The 19,076-nt window shown below is 34.3% G+C and overlaps 2 protein-coding genes across 2 annotated transcripts; both read left to right on the forward strand.

Annotated features, from left to right (window-relative positions):
• Window positions 1-465: 465 nt before the first annotated feature.
• Window positions 466-6,987, forward strand: LOC129004697 (glucose dehydrogenase [FAD, quinone]-like). Its single transcript, XM_054433262.1, has 2 exons — window positions 466-536; window positions 5,053-6,987. Exons 1-2 carry the CDS (start codon window positions 481-483, stop codon window positions 6,857-6,859), a joined length of 1,863 nt encoding a protein of 620 aa, XP_054289237.1. The 5' UTR covers window positions 466-480; the 3' UTR covers window positions 6,860-6,987.
• A 2,216-nt stretch (window positions 6,988-9,203) lies between these two features.
• Window positions 9,204-18,407, forward strand: LOC129004694 (uncharacterized). The gene is made up of 5 exons (XM_054433258.1): window positions 9,204-9,375; window positions 10,154-10,181; window positions 12,666-13,111; window positions 14,565-14,589; window positions 17,862-18,407. The coding sequence occupies exons 1-5, from the start codon at window positions 9,319-9,321 to the stop codon at window positions 18,326-18,328; spliced, it is 1,023 nt and encodes a 340-aa protein (XP_054289233.1). The 5' UTR covers window positions 9,204-9,318; the 3' UTR covers window positions 18,329-18,407.
• The last annotated feature ends 669 nt before the right edge of the window (window positions 18,408-19,076 follow it).

The raw sequence follows: 19,076 nt of genomic DNA on the forward strand, positions 1-19,076 counted from the left end.
AATAGCTTATTCCCTATATAGGAAATTCGCAAAAAAGGCGGATATCTCGCTAACAAGGCGTATTTTGAAAAATGTTGCTCTCGATATTTGTTTTATTTTGACCTATTAAAAACTTGTTCATAAATTTATTGTATTTACTTACAAGACCCTGTTAATATAATTTTAATTTTAATGAGTGGTGTTTTTGACCTTGTGAAGAAATAAAATTGGAAAAGGAAATGGGTCCCGATTGTAGGTCTTACCATGAGACCTACGGTAATAGCTCAATCCCTATAGGAAATTCGCTAAAATTTCGACTGAAGTGATCTCTTGTTGCTATTGGACAATAAGTGGGTCAACCCTCATATGTGAGGAACTGATGAGGTCATACGGCTTAGTTATATATGTCTACTAAGGCCAGATATGTATGTCAAGTTCAGTACACAGAAGTCACTGTGACATAAACTACGTTAGACATCTAGTCACCAAACATTCACTGTCATGACTTCAACATTGTCATATCTCTTATCTGTGACTTGCATTCTTATCATCAACAGGTGAGGCCAATTTATAGTTTATATTTTTCTACCTTATTCGTTTAGTTATTATTTAGCTGTTATTAGTTTAGGTTAGCTGCGGCAGGGGTATTTTGATATCAAACTGCAGGGCTCTGTCCAATGTACTTTCAAAGTCACCATTAAGGTTCTTAAGAATAATTTAAATTTTTTTAAATTGGTTTCCATCACTGTTTGCATTTCGAACAAAAGTTTTAAATTTTAAGAGGGGAAATAATAAATTTTGCATGGTTTTCAAGGCAGAACGATTTATGCAATAACGATTTAATTTTCAAAGATTAAGGTTTACTGGGTGAACAAAACTACTAATTTACAATAAATTAAATTTGTTGAGTTTAGATCTACGTAATCTAGAGTTTTATAACTTGTTTGTCCCTTCTTTGCATACTTAATGTGGTTAAACATTAAACTAAAAAGCCCTGAGGTGGTTCCCCCTGGATATCAGGTGTTTCGGTAGGACTGATGTAAACAGCGCCTAGAGGGACAGGGTCTCCATAGCTGAAGCTGATGCATCTCGTTTTCAGCCATGCCTGTAAGTTTCTGTCCCCAAAGTAGCATAGACTTTTCCTAGCAGATCCATAAATTGAATTTTGTTAAAATTGTCTGAGTTTTGTATACACTGAAAAAGCCTTCGGTAAAGTTAATCATCTATCTTTGCTATCAAGTAAAGTTAAAACTAGTTTATACCGGGTTGGGCAAATGTGTGGATACCCCTAGTTAACTTTTAAACGCGTTGCAATAGGAAAACCAAACTCAGCACATATTTACAACAGAAGAAATTGCACTTTTTAATCAAAGTTACAACTTTGCCCCAGCCCCCAAAATGGGGTATTTTGGGGGCAGCCCCAAATTTTCAAACGTAAACACCTATCATGTGACCCATCATTTTAAAGGGTTTATCAAGGAAAATTGAATGGCGCAAACCAGAGGTCAATATCCCACGCCTAATCAAAATGGCAGCCATTTTAATTATTTAAGATGAGCAATCATGATAAAGTCTAGACACCCCCAGTTAACTTTAAAAATTAAATATTTTAATACTGACCAAAAGGTGAATTCTCTTTTTTCATAAAGGTATGCTGAGTTCAGTTTTCCTGCTATAAACTGTTAAAAAATTAATAGGGGATATTCCAAAATGACTGCCATTTTGATTAGGGGTGCGATATTGACCTCTAGTTTGCGCCATTTAATTTGTCTTGAGAAACCATTTAAAATGAGGGGTCACATGATAGGTGTTTACTTTTAAAAAATTGGGGCTGCCCCCAAAATACCCCATTTTGGGGGCCGGGTACAAGTTCTAACTTAAATGAAAAAGTGCATTTTTTTATGTTGTAAACATGTGCCAAGTTTGGTTTTCCCACTGCCACACATTATAAAGTTAACTGGGGGTGTCCAGACTTTATCATGATTGCTCATGTTAAATTAAAATGGCTGCCATTTTGATTAGGCGTGCGATATTGACCTCTGGTTTGCGCCATTTAATTTCTCTTAATATACCCTTTAAAATGAGGGGTCACATGATAGGTGTTTACATTTGAAAATTTGGGACTGCCCCCAAAATACCCCATTTTGGGGGCTGGGGCAAAGTTGTAACTTTGATGAAAAAGTGCAATTTCTTATGTTGTAAATATGTGTAGAGTTAGGTTTTCCTATTGCAACGCGTTAAAAAGTTAACTAGGGGTATCCACACATTTGCCCAACCCTGTATACTAGTTTGGTTTGTCTGAAGGGGCCGTTACACTCTTCTGTTTATACCTCAGGGGTATAACGATGGCCTGGATCGTTTGTTTCTTTGGAGTCGTGACAATTTAAAATTTTATTTGGAAAGAGGTTCTGTTGTAACATATTCAATGAAAACCCCAAGTCACCTCATCATGCATAGTTACAAAATTTGGGGCAATCTTCTTTTAAAGAAAACTTAAATTAAAGATTTGGGTGTAGAATTTGATTTAAGACTTATATAATTACTAGCAGAATACCCGTCCTTCGTACGGGGTTTTTGGCATATAAGTATAAAATACTTATTGCAGTGATGGGAGAGGAGACGTTTTAAGAAAATTTGGTCTTTTTAATTTATATGATATCCTATAGTGAAGCACACATCTACCATAGCCCTAATGCTCTACCACTGCACCTAAACCATTGAAAAAAGTATAAAGTTTTCATTGTGTACCACCATTTTTTGTTGCTGTTGCTAGTTGGTTCAAATTAGGTGTTGTCATAAATGCAAAAAACATAATAGTGCTGCACCCTGTTGGTAAGCCTTATACAGTTTTGATGCTATGTAATATCATAGAACCAACTTGTGCAGTTGAAACGGCTGACAAAATTATTTAATTCCTTTAAATATGAATACTATTAAGGCTAACATGAGAAACTCCAGAGCCACTGGGACGGAGCCCGAAAGGATTTTTGAGGTAAGAATATGTCTAGGGCCTGTAATCGGGAATATGTCAGCTATCATCATACCAAATTTCAACCTAGTTGGTTTAGTATTTTTTTGCGTTTACTTGTCACAAACATCCATCCATCCATCCATTAATCCATACATCCAAACTTTCTTACTTATGACATTAGTAGGATAAGTAAACTGTTGTAATATTGCTTGTTTATGGATATATTTTTATCAAATTTGGCAAATTCATTTATTTTAAACTAAGCTAATAATATCTTCTAAAAATATCACACTTCGTTAACCTCCCTGTAGCAGCAAACCTAGGTACTCGTTTAATCTAATGTTATTGAATTAGATTTAATTGAAAATGAAGTCACACAAATGTAAATTTGCTTAGGCTGCAGGTTTGCTGTGGTGAGGGTATTATGGAATTGTAATTGATTTAGAAAGAAGACTTTGTGGTAATACATGATTAACTCTAATTTACATAAGATACTAAATAAATCAATCCCGTTGGTCACAATTAGTAGCGACGGTCGCTTGTTATTTGACTGGCGCTACTGCAACCAGCACTACTATTCATATTTGCTAGCAGTTATACCCGTGCCTTGCAACAGGGTTGGTATGCAAAAGAGACATGTTGGTTCTTTAAAATGCCAAACAGTTTCACTCCTACCGTTTAATTTAGAAACAAAATTTAACTGTATTACTTAACTTTATAATAGTACGTTTTTGTGAATAGTTATTTAGGCTATCATGGATACAAAACTAATGATAGATTTTAAGGTATGATAAACAAATGTGTTTAATGGTTTGCACTGTAAAGGAAAAGCTATCACAATAGTTCCAAACCTGAAAATAGGGTAATTTTCTAACATATTTTAGCAAATAGGAATTCGCTCAATCTATAGGTTTGCTGCGGCCATCTTAATTATTTCCTATATCCATGAATGATTTCTTTTACAACGAATTATTCCCTGTAAAATAGTATTACAGCATTTTACAAATATTAGAACAGACTCAGTAAAATATATCATAAACATAAACAAATGAAGTACCGTAACTGAAAGAATCATATACTAATGAAATTACATTAACATATGGTTTGACAGCTCCATATAAGTAATGTTAAATAATGTTTACATTCGGGCTAGTGACATCATTATTTTAAACTTATAATCCTTACCCTCTCTGTTCTAATATCCGTGCAGTATTTAATATGTTTGAACCAGCTGTGTGGAATTATGAAATCAAAATTCATTTGACAGTTAGTTCTGCTTGTTTACATTTTTAAACTTTGTAGGTTTGTTCTTTGTTACCATGGATACCATCAATCAATATTTACTTTTAAATCTCTCACCTCAAATTTTTGAAAGCCCACAGGGCGGAGCCCTAGGACAATATCGAAGCGGGAATAGTTCTATATGTATCCTCGGAGCTGTAGCTTCATTTGTGTGCAATTTGAGCCCAGTCGGTTCAGTAGTTTTTGAGATTACCTCATACAAACACACACACACACAGACACCACCTCTTCTTTATAATAGTATAGATTGTGATGATGTAATTTCCATTTGAAAGACTGTATAATTCTTTTATTATGACATTAAATTGAATTGTCATTTAGTGGGTTTATTTATGTTAAACGGGAATGTGAGCTATCATCTTACCAAACTTCTACCCTGGCGGTTTAGTATTTTTCGCATTTACTTGTCACAAACATCCATCCATCCATCCATTCATACATCCAAACTTTCTCACTTATAATATTAGTAGGATAAGATATAGTGAGCATGTGATCAGAGTATTTAAAAATCAAAGGTCATTTAAAAATTACATTTTTTATCTAGGTTGACTTGTTATCGAGGTACCAGTGTGTTTGTGTTTTGTGCTATTAATTTATCTGAAGAAACAAACAAATGATACGTCTAATAACGCTAGTAATTACTAGTGTTATGTGATGTATAATTTGTTTGTTTTTTCAAGTAATTTAATAACACATACGATGCTGATCAAGAAGTTATTCAATAATTTATCCATAATAACACATAAGCATTGGATTAATCAGTTGAGATAATCTAGTAAAAGCTACGATTTCACTTTCAGATCATCAAGTGCCAACAGCTGTCTTCCTGCCGATGACACTGGAGCTTTGTACCTCAAACAGCTGAGACAAGCATTAGACAAAGCCGAGTGCAACCTAGTCCAGGGAACCAAGTACCAAGACTACCATGTCAGAGATGGAGAAACCTTCGACTTTGTTGTGGTCGGAGGAGGGTCTGCAGGGTCTGTGCTGGCTGGCAGACTTTCAGAGAATCCTGATTGGACGGTGTTGCTGCTGGAGGCAGGAGGAGACCCGACAGTCGCTAGTGAGGTGCCAGGGATGTTTGGTGCCACTCTCAACTCTAACATAGACTGGCAATACCACACAGAGCCTGAGGCCAACAACTGTTTAGGTAGTGTCAACTCCAGCTGTCTGTGGCCGAGAGGTAGAGTCCTCGGAGGCTCGAGCGCCATCAACGCCATGTTGTACGTCAGAGGAAACCCGAGGGACTTTGACAGTTGGGAGGAAACCGGTAACCCTGGATGGAGCTACAAACACTTGCTGCCTTATTTCAAAAAATCTGAACACATAAGATCTAAGGAGGTTTCCGAGAACGTAGACAATTTGAAATATCACGGTAACAAAGGTCCTTTGAAAATAGAGTCGTTTGAAAACGACGGTAAATTTCTCATTGATGCTATCTCAGCAGGTTTTGAAGATATGGGATATCAGTCGTTTAACGATGTAAATGCTCAACACCACGAGGGATTTTTCATGCTTCAAGGAACTTTGGACAATGCGAGAAGATGTAGCACTGCTAAGGCTTTCTTACATCAGGTTCAATCAAGACCGAATCTTATGATTTCAAAACATTCTTTGGTGCAGAGAATTTTGATTGAGAATCAAACTGCTTACGGTGTTGAATTCACGAAGGGAGGGAATATATTTATGGTTAAAGCTAAGAAGGAAATAGTGTTATCTGCTGGAAGTGTTAATACACCACAGATACTCATGCTTTCTGGCATCGGACCAAAATATCACTTGGAGAAAAATAATATTGAAGTACTGAAAGACTTAAATGTAGGCTTGAATTTACAAGATCACATATTAATGAGGGGATTTATAATAAGTCTCAATGTTTCCTTGCCGTTGAATAATCCTTTGGACAGCATTTATGATTTTTTAATCAATTCAAAAGGAAACTTAGCAGGAGTTAACATTTTCAACTCCGCAGGATTCATAACCACCAGCAAAGCAGATTATCCAAATATTCAGTTCTTTTTCACATCGTTCCCAGCCAATTCCACCGGTGTTTTAAAACAGGCGTTGACTACCATGGGATTCAACAAAGGTATACAGAAATCGATACTAGAGATTAACTCTAACAAGTTCACACTCTTTGTAATGCCAGCATTGTTACGTCCTAAAAGTAGAGGGCGAATATTACTTCGGAATAAAAATCCCTTTGAGCCCCCACTTATATACCCTGGCTACTTTTCTGAAGAGAAAGACATCGCTGAAACTCTTGAGGCAATAGATTTTTCCAATAAATTTGCCAAAACGGAAGCGATGAAAAAGCTTGGCGCAAGAGTGGAGTATGTCAAGATTCCCGGATGTGAATCGTTTGTGTTTCAATCTGAGTCGTACTGGCGTTGTGTGATCAAACATATGTCTGTCACAGTGTATCATCCTGTAGGGACCTGCGAGATGGGGTCAGTAGTTGACTCCAGGCTGTGTGTGAAGGGCGTCGGGAGACTACGAGTGATCGACGCCTCCATCATGCCAACCATCACTAGTGGCAACACAAATGCACCAACCATTGCTATTGCGGAGAAGGGAGCTGACCTTATCCGACAATTCTGGAAGTAGTGACTTTTGTAAGATTTGATGTTGAGTATTTCTGTATGAATTAGTTTTAGCTCATTAAAAGAACTGATGGTGACAGAAACAGGAAATAAATTAATGGAAAAGTTCCTTGATAATTCGACTTTAAAGACCAGGATCCATTTTATAGCTTACATTGTAATCATAGCAATATAATATGACCTCTTTGCTTTAGACAACCATTGAATTTTGGATACTGAAGTCATCCACATAGACCTAAAGTGTCTAAAACTATTTTCTACCAAATGTTTAGTTACTGAGATAGTTGACATGACATAAAACATGCTATAGCTTAAAATAGAAGTCCTATCAGTTTGATTTGGCTGAAAAGTCCGCATTTTAGAAATAAACTAGTGCACATGTTGCTCGAATTCGAGCAATTGCAAAGTATTACAGGAGTTATTTCAAAACGAATAACAGTAACATTTACAATGAGTTTAAAAGAGTCAAAACTCAAAAGATTACCGGTGTGTAACTCAGACCATGACCATGTTTACCTTCGTTATTGATAAACCTAAAGCATTCCGGCCAGTTTTCTCCTTCTCAAAATGCCTCGCTGTACAGTCAACACAGGTCATTGATAGAGGGCCAATTGAGAACAAAAAGTCGTTTTGGGGTAGGGCGCATTTGTAACGTAATAGTTGAGATTGTCCAGGGTCAGGTGCTGACTGTGATGAGTTAAGCCTATTACCCGGCACTGTTCTGTAACTGCGGTCGTTATCACGATTACGCCTCCTGACTATGTTTCGTTGTCGTCGCGTTGGAGTCATTTAAAAGAAAAAGCAACAAATAAACAAATTATAGCTACACAAAACAACGATAAATGCACAAATGTAAGATACAACCATACTAACACGATTGTGATTGTCCATCTTGGGGGTTTAGTTTACACAAACTCAAATCTATCTATCTATACTATTATAAAAAAGAGGTGGTTGCTGTATGTGTGTATGGGAAAAGTAAACTCGAAAAATACTGGTCGGATTGGGCTGAAATTTGGCATGATGATAGCTCACATTCCCGATTAACATATAGGCATATTCTTATTTCAAAAATCCTTTCGGGCTCCGCCCCAGTGGCTCTGGAGTTTCCCATGTTAACCTTATGAGAAATGGAATTATTGAATCTTAACAGCTGTTTCAATTAAACAAGTTGGTTCTGTTCTATGATGTTCAATAGCATTAAAGTTACAAGGATTACCAACAGGGTGCAGCACTATTATTTCTTTTACATTTATGACAACAGCTAATTTGCAACCAAAAGGTGAGTGAGCGTAGCGAACGAACTTCAACCTGGATGCGAGTTAGCGTAGCGAACGAGCTAACCTGAAGGCAAGTGAGCGCAGCGAACGAGCTCCAACCTAAAGGTGAGTGAGCGTAGCGAACAAACTTCAACCAGGACGTGATTGAGCCATGCGAACGAGATAATCTTGAAAATTAAGAAGTTAAACGGGGCAAAGCCCGCGGGTTACAGCTAGTAGTAAATAAATGTACTCAATGCTTTTCATTGAATTAAAAAATAAATACAGCAATTAAATTATACAGCTGATCAAAATGTAAACAATTATGTTCTTCATAAGGATAACATGGGAACTTTTAAAGCCACTGCTGGGGCAGAGCCCAAGGGGCATTTTCAAAAATGTAAGGCCAGTTTGCAAATCTACGCGACACGCTCTTTCCAATGAGACGTCAATGGATAAAATCGGTTAAGAAATGGCGGAGGAGTTCAACCGACAAAGTTTCATGTAGCGTATTAATTATATATAGATCAGTCCTTTACATTGACGCAACCTTTTGGCGGCTTGCTTTAACCAAGCCAATTTTGATTTGAAAACTGGTGACAACATATAACATAAACATGGGGATGGCCGATGGAAGGTTCAGTTGTATCAATAATCAAAGGTACAACATACAGATAGAGTGTTTAAAATGTGTTTATTATAGGCTATTAAATTTGTTTTAAACACAAACAACTCTTTTAAAGTTTCTATTTTTGACAAGAAATGTGTGTCAAGTACAACAATGCTTAAGCTAATAAGCTCTAACATGAAGATAAGTGAGGTACTGTGTTAATTCTTTTAACTTTGTGTGATGAAAAAAATGTTAAACCATCAAGCTTTGTAGCTGGAAATTCTTTGGTCATCTTGTTACAAAATGATTTTAAATAAATGCCAGATATATCTTGTTATTTAGTAAATCTACTATTTGTTTCTAGTTTGGTTTAACAATTAGTTGATAAGAGATTTTCTGTTAATTTATTTTAACTGTTTTATGTTAGTAATTGGCTCACATGTTTTTGAATCGTGCGGTAAAATTTCATCAAATTACTCGTATAAATTAAGCAATTCTTTGTAGAGAGTAATGGTTCCAATTTATTGATAGTTAATTTCAAACATCACCACATGCAGTCATTTGTTTGCATTAAGTCTGCCAGTTACTAGCTTCATGGAGTTTATGATGTTGGTTGTAAATAACATACTTTTGTTTGTTATTTTGTTATTGGTAAGTTTCTATTGCTTCATATACAGTAGTAATACTGTCAAACCATACAACTAAATGTAGTCGTAAGATACAAGATCGTTAAGAGTGCAATTTTTACCAAATACCACAAAACTTTCATGTAACTTCAGACCTGTATTTTACACTTTTTGTGCAACTACAAACAATGATGCATACTACAGTAAAATAAATGTTCGGCCATAAGAAATTTTAGATGCATACCAATTAACCACAAAAATTTCATCATCTGGAAGAAGTTGTATCAATATGAGAAAACTATTTTGATTAATGATTTTTTTTTAACTTTGAGTCTTTTAATCAAGCCCGCCTTGAGGGGGGGGGGGCAGAGGGGGCATTGCCCAGGGGCCCCGGCAAGGCCTGGTCTAAAATGTATGTAGTTTATAACGTTATAATATAATAGAGAATATTGCTGAACATACTTTTTCAAAAATGTCACAATCCATGTTGAATTTTAAATTAAATATTTTTAACCTCTTCTTAAGATTTATTGATGATAATTGTTACATAATTTGTAAGGCTTATTGCGTAAGCTGTGCACTTGGGTTGGGGGGGAGTGGGCCCGCGGCACCGATTGCCCAGGGGCCGAGATTTCTCTCTGCAGGCCTGCTTTTAATCATAGAAATTTATTTATTAAAGAATTTATTTATAAGAATCAAAAGTTATAGCATTATTTGTTATTTTGGCATCCGTCCAACAAAATCTTATCGTATTTGCTAACATTTATGAACATATTCAATTAGTTTCAAACTTATGTTTTCAGGTGTTCTGTAAAGTTAATGGATCTGAAAGTAAGTCAAAGATTTTATTGTCATTAGCAAACATGTAAATTTAATTACAGTAATAATTTTGTTTTAAATATTCAATTTTAATTGTTATTTGTATGGATCAAAATTGTATTTGTACCATGAATGGATAAAAGAGTTGACACAGGGTACTATTTTAATTTGTTAAACACCAACCAATTATTTATATTTTATTTAAGTACCTCAATCAGGCTGCAATCAATTATCAATGCAAGTAGCCCATTTAAAACTAATTTTCATAATCCATTTCTTCACTGATTACAATATGACTTCAAACTGTAATCAATTAAGTTAGTCTGCAACAAAACCTTTAAGTGTACTTTCTAGAATTAAAGGCTTGGGCAGCGGAGCCTTAAAGAAAATAACTTCTTTCACTCTTTAGGTCTCGAGCTTTGAAAGAAAACCTCAATCGCTGAAATTGGAGTAGTAGGAGTAGGATAGGCAAAAATGAGATGTTGCAGAGAAAACCTGTATAGTATTAAGTATATTATAGATTGTCGAGAAAACATGATACTTGTAACTTGAATATTTGTTAATGTAGACATTTTAAACATCCTAGTCCGGAAAGCTTGATTTTGAATTTACCTACATAAAACTGTATTTTGGCTAAATTTTGCTTGACAGTGAAACTAACATAAAATACCCCCGCCGCAGCAAACCTGCCGTATAAGCGAATTTCCATTTGCCTGAATTGATTTTCAATAAATCTATTTTTATAACATTAGGTTTAACGAGTACTTAGGTTTGCTGCTACAAGGAAACTAAAAAAGTGTGTTTTTAAGTAAAATAATTATAGCTTGGTATAAAATCAATAAGATTGCCAAGTTTCATCAAAATATATCCATAAACTAGCAAACTACAACATTTTACAATATTCTCCGTAAGAATAACATGGGAATTTAAAATTAAAATTTTGTTGAGTTTTCTCCGGAACCAATACTCGTACAAAAACACTATGATATACTTAATTATTTGTTTTTTTAAGCTCTTTAAGAGGGTCTATAGAGAAATTGGGAAATTTTTTGTTTTGAGTGTCAAAAATGAGAAAAAACAATTTGTACCCCATAAACCCCCCCCCCCCCCCCCCCCCGTTAAACCCCGTTCCCATGGTCCGATCATGCTGGTTCGCGAACTCATTCAAGTTTATCCCGCCTTACACCTTCAAACCAAATATCATCAAAATTGGAAAAAATTAATCAAGTTATTGTCCGGACGGGCACAAACATATATATATATATGTATATACATATATAAAAATTTGAACGAATGGTGTTTTTGGCCTCTGGGGACATCAAAGTGAAAAAGTAAATCTTACCATGAGACCTACGGTAATAGCTACTTCCCTATAGGGAAATTCGCTAAAACTGAACTAAATTTGACCTATTCTAAAAATAGATAAAAAAAAAAAAATTGGAAGTTATAACGAAAAAAAAAATATGTAAAGCTTAATTTGATATCAATGCTCCAAACTTACACCACCTGGTTAATGATATCTGTTTGACTCAAGGTCAATGATTACAGCAGTGCTAATGCTACCACCACAGCTAACAATGATATATAAGTATCTTGGCTACAAAATATTTATCTAAATTATGCTAGGGCATTCTTTGAATAACCTAAAAGCAGTAAAGACATCCGTTTCATCTAGGGATTTAAACTCAGAGTTAATTACAATTTTAATTAATGTAAAATTATTACAGCCTTATAATCTCAATACGTAAAATAATTATAAACTCAAATATTGCTAAAATATGCGATTTGTTTTTAAAAGCAGGCCGATTAACATTGAAAAGCACTTTTTCTTCAACCTCTAAGGCCAAAGGGGTTCACCTACTTATCACTGGAGTTTTACATTCCTAAACAACTTACATTCCTTAATCCTAAAAGGTGGAAGGGTAACGATGATGATGATGATGATGTCCCTGACTGAGGGAGATAATTAACAATAGTGCAGCAATCACGGATTATAGTCATCATGACAACAGTGGGATAGAGATTAAACATTGATTTTGTTTGCTATTACTGCAATTAGCAAGTAATTTTACTCAAGATTTTCAAAACAAACTTAAGTTGTCCTTATTGGATCGGAGTAGCACATTCTCGTCCGTGCTGAACTATCACCTCGCTTTTTTAACTTACTCCTGGAAGTTTAGACTGTGCTGAACTAAATGTACAATACCGGTACTATCCATCCTTAACACTAACAAACAAAAAATTATCTCACGACTCCTGAAAAAGATACTGGTTCCCCCTGTCAAATTTTCTACGGACGCTCTTGATTTCTATATAGTACTCTTTGTTGAACGCAAAATTACTAAATAAAGGTAAATAAAGGTAGTAAGCCAAGCAAACTATTTTAGAAATAAGATAAAAACAAAACATGGTGTAATATATTCTCTAATGGTTGTACCAATGTAAGCATGTTTGTGTAGGTGTTGTACATTTAACTGACATGTGACTTGTTTCTAGTTGAAGATTTGGCACCAGTTTTACCAGAAGATCAGGACTCCTTCTATTTTCTGGACTTTGAGAGCAAGCCAGATGATAACATAAACCCTGTTGTCTTTTCAACTTTCAAGCCTGATAATGATAATGACAAAGACAACGAATTGACTCTTTACGTTCTTTGTCGAATCACTGATGATGTCATGTCAATGGACATTATGACAGCTGATTCAAAGGAGGAGAACAGAGTGATTCTAGATACAATTTTCACTGTCCAATCTTGCTCAAAAGTCGAAGACATCACAAACTCAATTTATCCGCAGCAACCTTACGTTGGAAAGGAGTTTTCCATTCTTTATGTACAAACAAATGGTAAATGTCGGAGAAGGAGGTACTTGTATAAAACGTGGGAATTCACTGCCACAGTGCTACGGTCTCAAGTTGACAATGTAGATTGCCCAGAGTCTAAGGTTTGTATTACTTTCTCCCCCTATACCATAGTATATGGAGAAAGTATTGTTTTCGTCAAAATTTTCGAGTTTGAGTTTTGAGTGGATATATAATGGGGTATTTTGGGGGCAGCCCCAAATTTTCAAAAGTAAACACATATCATGTGACCCCTCATTTTAAAGGGTTTACCAAGACAAATTGAATGGCGCAAACCAGAGGTCAATATCAATCCTAATCAAAATGGCAGCAATATTAATTATTTAAGATGCGCGAGCAAGATAAAGTCTGGACACCCCCACTTAACTTTAAAAATTTAATATTTTAATACTGACCAAAAGGTGAATTCTCTTTTTTATAAAGGTATGTTGAGTTTAGTTTGCCTGCTATAGCCTGTTAAAAAGTTAATAGGGGATATTTCAAAATAACTGCCATTTGATATTGACCTCTAGTTTGCGCCATTTAATTTGTCTGGGGAAACCCTTTAAATGAGGGGTCACATGATAGGTGTTTACATTTGAATTTGGGGCTGCCCCCAAAATACCCCATTTTGGGGGCCGGGTACAAGTTCTAACTTTAATGAAAAAGTGCATTTTTTATGCTGTTAATATGTGCCGAGTTTAGTTTTCCTACTGCAATGCGTTCAAAAGTTAACTGGGGGGTTCCAGACTTTTGCCTAACCCTGTATATAGATTTATTCATTGTTTGTTATTCTTTCAATTTATTACATTATTGAAATCAGATGTGATTGTTTGTTTGTATTACTGTATTCTGTTTTGGTTATTTCAGCTTAACTTAACCAATCAATAGTTTTATTAAAACGTGCATATAATAGTCAATGTTAATACTTATGAAGTCAAACGGGGTGAAGCCGGTGGGTAACAACTATGGTAACAGCTAGTTTATTATTATGTCTATTTATCATTCAGGTTATTATTAAAAAACATCCTCTAGCATCATTCAGTGTCTGCTGATACTTCTGACTAAATGCAAACACCATAAATAGCCAGAAATATCTATTTAAATTCATGACAATGTTATTCAAATTAGTTTTTAAATTCAATTTAAAACTAGTTTGAACTAATGAGGAAATAGAACTATTTTTACTAGTCTCATTTCAACAAAAGTTTATTCCCCTTCAGGTAAAAATGATAGTACACATTTGATCTGTAACCATTTTCATTATTCTATAAAAACTTTTAAGAAATGTCAACAACTTTAAACATTTGGATGATAATGGTAGAAATGTTAAACAAGTTTCAAATGAGATGTTTACAACCTAACACTCTAATATGAAACCTGTTCCAAGCTTACAAGAATAATATAATGATCTAAAATGGTTGTACAAATTGTATAATAATACATATTTATTCCATTATTTTGGTTCCTGGCTGTATATTTCAATATTAAATTTCTACTTAACTTATTTTAAGACATCACAAATTGTCAACATAATTGGTTTCATTCCAATTTCAGGGAACAGACACTAGGAAAGGAATTGGTAAGTTAATGTACTGATTCCAAACTCCTCATTATTTAGTTAAAAATGAAAAACAAATGTCATAAAAGTAGTGAACTGTATTGGTTGGATTCCGGTTAAAATAAAAAATGTGGATTAAATAATGTTTTGAACTTTAATTTTAGCGAATTTCCCTAAAGGGAAGTAGCTATTACCGTAGGTGGCACTGTAAGAACTGGACTCGGGACCGATATACTTTTTCATTTTGATGTCTCGTCCCTAGAGGCCAAAAACACCTTCGATCAAATTTTCATGTATGTATATACAGGGTGTTTCATGGGAACACTGACAAACTTCGGGAAACGGTTCCTGGGGTCAAAACCAGAAGAAAATGTGCTAAAAGCACATGTCCTAAACTCACTCGTTCTCTACTTATACGTAAAATGTGTTCGTTTAGCTTTTCAGTGTACTATATCTGTTGTTCTGTTGAACATTTTGACCTCTAGATTGAAAAATTGACAAGATATTTTGATAAAACTTGCAATGATAGATAGAATATTACATTTCAAAGAGATTCTATTACTATTTTGGGCAAACATTTTTGGTATTACCTTTGACTATTAATACAACAACTAAATTACTGATTTCTCCCAATTAGACAATGGCTTTTACCAAGTCAAACTGATGGAATGACTTATTATGTGCTATAGCAACTGTTGTGACCCAGCAACTATGTCAGTAACAAAAAATAAGGTACAAAATAGAGTTTTAGACACTAGCGCAATCTGTGACTGGCTCACACAACTACATTCTTTTTTAGTATAAAATTGGCGACAGCTGATCCATAAAGATGGGATGTCTTCTTCTGTATCCAATAGTCAATGGTATTACTGAGAAAAATTAGTTTACGAATAAAATATTTCCGAAAAAAATCTAGTTGGTACCAAAAAGTATTTTTCGTTTTTGACAGCTCTTCATATTGTAACCATTCAAGATTTTGGCTTGCAGCTTTAAAAGTTGTAGAATTTAGCGGAGAACAAGAAAATATGAACTTATGTAAAGGCTACCTTTTATGGGTATTATTTTGTCAAAATCTAAAATAGGCTATTTTATCAAAAAATTAATTAAATTTTAATAAAAAACACACCTTAATATTTTCCCTGTATCAGCTAACCTAGGTACTCGTTAAACATAAATGTTAATTTAATAGATTAATTGAAAATCAATCCAGGCGAATGGAAATTCGCTTAGTCAGCAGGTTTGCTGCAGGTGGGGTATTTATTTATAAGTGTAGAAAACAAGCATAGGGCATACTATAAAATACATATCTACAGCATACTATTGTGTAATGTTTCATATGTTAACCTTATGGGAAAAAATAAAATACTATAGCTCGCATATTTCTGGACATATCTTATTAAAAGTTGGTAGGCTATATGACTTCTTTTAGTTGAGTACTACAGGAACATGGCCTAAAATATCCGCTATATCAGAAATATCCTATGTTCACTATCACTATCTATCACTATCCTATCACTATCACTATCCTATGTTCAGAAGTATGCGAGATATCGTATTTTATTTTTCCCTATAAGGTTAACATGTGAAATTATGAATGAATGAATGAAAATACTTCTTTATTGAGGCGAACTTAGGACCTTTCACGGTTAACCTCTGTAGCGAAAGTAGGTACTGGTATGTCTTGTTTTCTACACTTAAAAATGGAAAAGAAGGAAATTTTAGGTCATTATGCAATACTTCTCAACTAGAAGACCCATATATAAACTTTTATTAGGATGTGTTTAGAAATGAGCTAAAAAAAAAAACTAAAAATACTTTTTGGTTTTAGATTTTTTCGGAGATATTTTATTTTTAAACTAATTTTTCTCAGTAATAGCAAAAATGTTTGCCCAAAATAGTAATGGAATCTCTTTGAAATGTAATATTCAATCTAACAATGCAAGTTTTATCAAGATATCTTTTCAATTTTTAAATCTAGAGGTCAAAATGATCAACAGATACACCGAAAAGCTAAAAAAAAACACATTTTTACGTATAAGTAGGGACCGAGTGAGTTTAGGACATACGACATTATCTTCTAGTTTTGACCCCAGGAACCATTTCCTGAAATTTGTCAGGGTTCCAGTGAAACACCCTGTATAAATACGTCCGAGAACGCGATAACAATTATTGTTGTTCCATTTTGATGAAATTTGGCTTGAAGTTGTAAGGTGGGATAAACTTGAATGAGTTCGCAAACCAGTATGATCGGACCATGGGAACAAGGCTTTATGGGGTAAAAATTGGTTCTTCTCAATTTTTACCCTCGAAACACAACATTTTCCAATTTCTCTTAAAACCATTTTAAAGAGCTTTAAAATATAAATAATTTGTATATAAAATTGTTTTTGTGCTGTTATCGGTTACAAAGAAAATTCCAAAAATTGTAAATTTAAAATTCCTATGGTTTTCTTATGGAGAATAAGTAAACTGTTGTAGTTTGCTTATTTCTGGATATACGTATATGTCGATCAAACCTGGCCAATTTATATATTTTGTACTCGGCTATTATATTTTTATAAAAACACTTTTTTACCCCCCCCCCCCCTGTAGCAGCAAACCTAGGTACTCGTTAATACTATTTAAATAGATTTAAGTGAGAGTCAAATCAGGCAAATGGAAATGCGCTTAGTCTAAAGGTTTGCTGCAATGGGGTTTTTTTAATTTACCACTGCAACTATTTAGATAACACAGTAGGTCAAATTTATAAGTTTTACACTAGTGATTTAAAAATATTAATTTGTAATGGTGTTTGTAGTTCAGCAGTAGACGTTAGTCTGAACCGCTTATGAAAAATATATTTGTCTTATGAATAAAAATGACTTTATTAAGCGTGTTTCTCTAGTACACTAGCTTTTCAGAAGAACTTTTCTCATTATACTAGATATCCTACTCTACTATTTGGCTGTCATACATTTTGGCAATTAAACAATTGAAAAATAAATATATCTTTTAGTTTTTCTTTCATCTTTTTCTGTCTTTTCATATTTGTGTTAAATACGCACATCGGTGGTGTTCCCATCTCAATGATTGATAATGACAGTCTGTCTCTCATTGATGCTTGTTTGAAGATTCTAAAAGATATGTACACAAGTACACTATTTTAAGTTGCAAACTATTCCGCTATTTGGCGGAATAAAGAGGAAGATTATGTTAAAGTGACTTTAAAACTAGACATTTATTCCTGTGTTTTACAATTTTGATATCCCTCTTATACTTTACACAACAAATTTGTTCTCTATTGAATGTTTTAGTAAAAGAATGGTCACCTAAGGGATTGTTCCTTCAAAAGTCCTATGGAACGAGTACTATCACAATGAAAGCAACTAAAACAATCAGGTTTGGCAAAGCACAAGGATATTCACTGGTTTGTAGAACCGATGATGTGGGAAATACTGATGAAGATGAAGAGAGGGGTGAATATACTCAAGACCAAACAGAAGGCAAACTAGTTGAAGAACAAGAAGAAGAAACAGAGGAACATGAAACTGGAAAGTTCACTGCTACTGTGGAGTGGGATGGATTTGCTTTGGACAGAGTAAAAATGAGATCTGACACTTGCTCTGTTGATAATATATCACCGGAATTTGACCAAGTGAAGAAAGAGCACGTGATAACGTTCAAAACTGTTAACAAGGGTGATGTTAAAAGAAAATATGCGTATTCTACCAAACAGGAATCATCTTATAAGATTTTCACTTTGGAGAGAAAATCGATCTAAAAGGTATAAAGACTAATGTTTGGTTTTTAACAAAATCATTGTGCTTAACTAGAAATATATTTTCATGCAGGGTTGGGAAGTTTTTATTTTATTTTGTAAAATATTCCCTTGTTTTTTCACTTTTTGTCACGTTCCCTTATAAAATACTTGCGGAATCAAAGACTTTAGAAGCTTTGTACTGACTGGGGATACAGGCTTTGGAGGTTCAAGAGTTACATTTGTAAATGTTTTGTGTATTGCATATGACATAGGTAGTACTTTGTTAGCTCTAGAAATATGGACTTAGAAGGTAAAAGACTAACTTTATGAACTAAAATTGACTGACCTCTTACTGTAATATCTTCACCAACTTTCTCTTGTTTTCTTACATTGCATGACTAGACTTACTTTCTCTTGACTCAAGTGTATTAAGTTGGTGGCACAAAATGCAGTTGTATTCGAACAATAGAACAATAATATTTGAGGCTTAAGCGTAAATTTACATTAAATAGCTTTATTAAAGATACACAGGGAGAAACCAAAGAATAAATTGTATGCTACCAAAGTTAGAATTGATTTTATAACTGTCTTATTCTCTTGCAACTTGATTCCTTAGTGGGTTCAAGTTCTTAAGCCAGAGCTTCGGCCTGATTGGTGGTTTATTAGCTAGTTACTGCTTAAAGACCCTCTCCAGAGAAGGATAAGATAAGGCTAAGGTAAGACATTAAAGGTAGGCTAAGCTAGACAACCTACAGATTGCTGACTTTAA

Source organism: Macrosteles quadrilineatus, unplaced genomic scaffold, assembly GCF_028750875.1.
Source record: "Macrosteles quadrilineatus isolate MER2022 unplaced genomic scaffold, UCM_ALF_1.0 Scaffold_10__1_contigs__length_6754688, whole genome shotgun sequence".
Classification (NCBI taxonomy): domain Eukaryota; kingdom Metazoa; phylum Arthropoda; class Insecta; order Hemiptera; family Cicadellidae; genus Macrosteles; species Macrosteles quadrilineatus.

What these genes read in the sequence shown, in the direction of transcription:
- LOC129004697 (XM_054433262.1), top strand. Translation starts at nt 481, where the DNA reads ATGACTTCAACATTGTCATATCTCTTATCTGTGACTTGCATTCTTATC. An exon ending in TGCATTCTTATCATCAACAG is followed by an intron (nt 537 to 5,052) that starts GTGAGGCCAATT and finishes TTTCACTTTCAG; the next exon opens with ATCATCAAGTGCCAACAGCT.
- LOC129004694 (XM_054433258.1), top strand. Translation starts at nt 9,319, where the DNA reads ATGGAGTTTATGATGTTGGTTGTAAATAACATACTTTTGTTTGTTATT. An exon ending in TGTTTGTTATTTTGTTATTG is followed by an intron (nt 9,376 to 10,153) that starts GTAAGTTTCTAT and finishes TTATGTTTTCAG; the next exon opens with GTGTTCTGTAAAGTTAATGG. An exon ending in AGACACTAGGAAAGGAATTG is followed by an intron (nt 14,590 to 17,861) that starts GTAAGTTAATGT and finishes TGAATGTTTTAG; the next exon opens with TAAAAGAATGGTCACCTAAG.